Source organism: Phytophthora parasitica (assembly GCF_000247585.1).
Source record: "Phytophthora parasitica INRA-310 unplaced genomic scaffold supercont2.21, whole genome shotgun sequence".
Taxonomy (NCBI): Eukaryota; Oomycota; class Peronosporomycetes; order Peronosporales; family Peronosporaceae; genus Phytophthora; species Phytophthora nicotianae.
Window position 1 is genome coordinate 795,787 of NW_008649007.1, and position 2,381 is coordinate 798,167.

The following is a 2,381-nucleotide window of genomic DNA, read 5'->3' on the forward strand; positions in this document are numbered from 1 at the left end:
GTCACCTCATCGCCAGCCGAGCTGCGGCGAACCTCGAAGCCCACCTTGCTGCCGCGCTCGAAGTCCGACACCTCAGCGATCAGCTCGAACGAAGCACCCGTCGAGTTCAGCACCTGCGACGAACCGTTCACCGACACGCTCGCTACCTGCTCGAGCGCGTTCTCGTTACGGAGCAGCTGCAGGTCACTCAGCGGCTTAACGCCGAGCGTCTTAATGGTCTTGCTCTGCTTGGTCGTGCCGTCACCACACGACACGTCCTTCGAGTCGGACACGATCCAGTCACCCTTACCGACCAGGTGCTCGTCGACGTCATAGATATCACGCACAATGGTGATACCTACCTCGCGGGGCACCGACAGGATACCGTCCCATCCCTGAGGCTGTCCCGTGGTGAAGTTGTTGTCCTCGGTGATCCAGCCGATCAGGACGTCCTTCCCGTCCTTGTCGGTGTAGATGCTGTTAGCGTACCAGTCACTACGGTCCGACACGCCCACCATCAGAGGCGTGAATAGTCCCGCCTCAGGATCGACCTCCACGCCGCAGCCACCACCAGAAAATGAACCTGTGGCCCACATCGGGTACCGGTTCGGGTCGCCCTCAGCGGCGAACAGCATCACATTGTGGAGCTCACCGTCCTCATCCGTCATCTCACGGTAAATGGTGGTCTCGAAGTTGAAACCCCAGCTTCCACTGTACTTGGAGAACGTCGTGTTCTTCTCCTGGGCGAGTAGGAAGCCCTTGTACTCCCAATTCACATAGTCCTCGGCATGGTACAGGAAAATGCGGGGGCCAACCTCTTTGATGCCACCGGCCACAATCAGGTAGTTGCTGCCATTGGAGGCGTCATAACCAAAATGGGCGTCCAGTGACTTCGAGTGGAATACATTCGGGTCGCGCCAGCCAGTGACGTTGAGACCCTCAGGCGGCAACTCGATCAGAGGCTTACTGCCCTTTTGCCAGGTTTTGCCGTTGTCGTTCGTAGTGGCGTATACGACGTGCTCGCCAAACAAGTAAGGCTTATCCCATGAAATGGGAAGCACATTTACACCTGTGTAAAACACAGTGCGTTTACCGTCAATGGCGTTATCCATCGAGAAGCCCGAGAAGACACCGAGGTAGTCCCACTTGTCCTCAAAAGGACGAAGCGCGTTCGGGTAGTCCTCCCAAGTTATCTGGTCCTTCGACACGGCGTGACCCCGCGTCATGTTGCCCCAGATCGTCGAGTTCGGGTTGAGCTGGTAGAACATGTGATACAAACCAGTGGCCTCGTCATAGTACGGTGCACACGGGTCGTTCATCCATTTCTCACGAGCCAGGAAATGGTACACTGGTCGGAACTGCTCGAACAGCTTAGTTCCAGGCGCAGCTTCCACGACATCGGCGCGGGCTGTTTCCGGGATGAAGACGAGAGCGGTGACAAAGGCACCGAGGGCTAGGACGCTTGGAATCACTTTCACGGTGGTTTGGAAGTAGCTTCGACGTTGCGAGGTATATCGAGAAATGCGCTATTAGATCTTGACTCTCAGGTCACCTATCGGGGCATATTGTGAATTCCGTCCAAATTTGCCGATTTGGGTCTGTTTGAGGAGCGGGAGCATACAAACCCAAGTCATTAGTAGAACCCACCAAGTCTTTTGCCACCTTATTTCGTACTTAAACGGGTCAGTATACGGAATTGTAAACGCTGGGCGATTTGGGGGAGATTCATTCAAAGAACCGCCCATGACAATTTTGAGTAGAACTCACAATACAATTCCATTAATTTGGACGAAAAATTGTTCTCTTAAAAAAAGAGAAATCCCGCTATTACTTAGCTCCAGACGAGCCCGCTCCCCACATTACCGTGCACAACAAAAACTTTGTGGTGAAGGTAATGTTTCTCGTCGCGATTGCGCGCCCGCGGTGGGTGTCTGAGCAGAACACGGTCTGGGATGGCAAAATAGGCACATGGCCTTTTGTGGTGTATGAACTTGCGCAGCGAAAGAGCAAGAGCAGAGCCGCTGGTACGCTTGAGCATAAAACATATACTGTGGATCGTGACATTTACCGTGCTTGCCTGGTCCACTCGGTCATCCCAGAGATCAAGCGACTATGGCCGTCTGGGAAGCGTGTCCACCTTCAACAAGACAATGCAAGGCCGCATGTCTTATTAGACGATGTGGCCGTGATGACAGCCTGTACTGACAAAGGTTGGGACATGGCCCTCACTGTTCAACCCGCTTATTCGCCGGACTGCAATGTGCTAGACCTGGGCTTCTTTGCGTCGCTTCAGACACTGCAGCATCGTAAAAATTCCCGCACGATCGAAGAGTGAACAACGTCGATGATGCTTTCCGTGAGCTTCCTTACGAGAATATAGACCGCGTATTCATGACGCTGCA

At 53.8% G+C, this 2,381-nt stretch overlaps 1 protein-coding gene across 1 annotated transcript in view; it reads right to left on the minus strand.

Moving 5' to 3' along the window:
• PPTG_09927 (hypothetical protein) overlaps positions 1 to 1,724 on the minus strand; it is a gene marked incomplete at both ends in the record, with an annotated part of 2,416 nt that extends 692 nt beyond the window's left edge. The window contains 2 exons of the mRNA XM_008905714.1: positions 6 to 1,473; positions 1,654 to 1,724. Of these exons, the coding sequence (XP_008903962.1) occupies positions 6 to 1,473; positions 1,654 to 1,724 (1,539 nt within the window). The remainder of the gene's footprint in view (positions 1 to 5; positions 1,474 to 1,653) is intronic.
• Between the last annotated feature and the right edge of the window lie 657 nt (positions 1,725 to 2,381).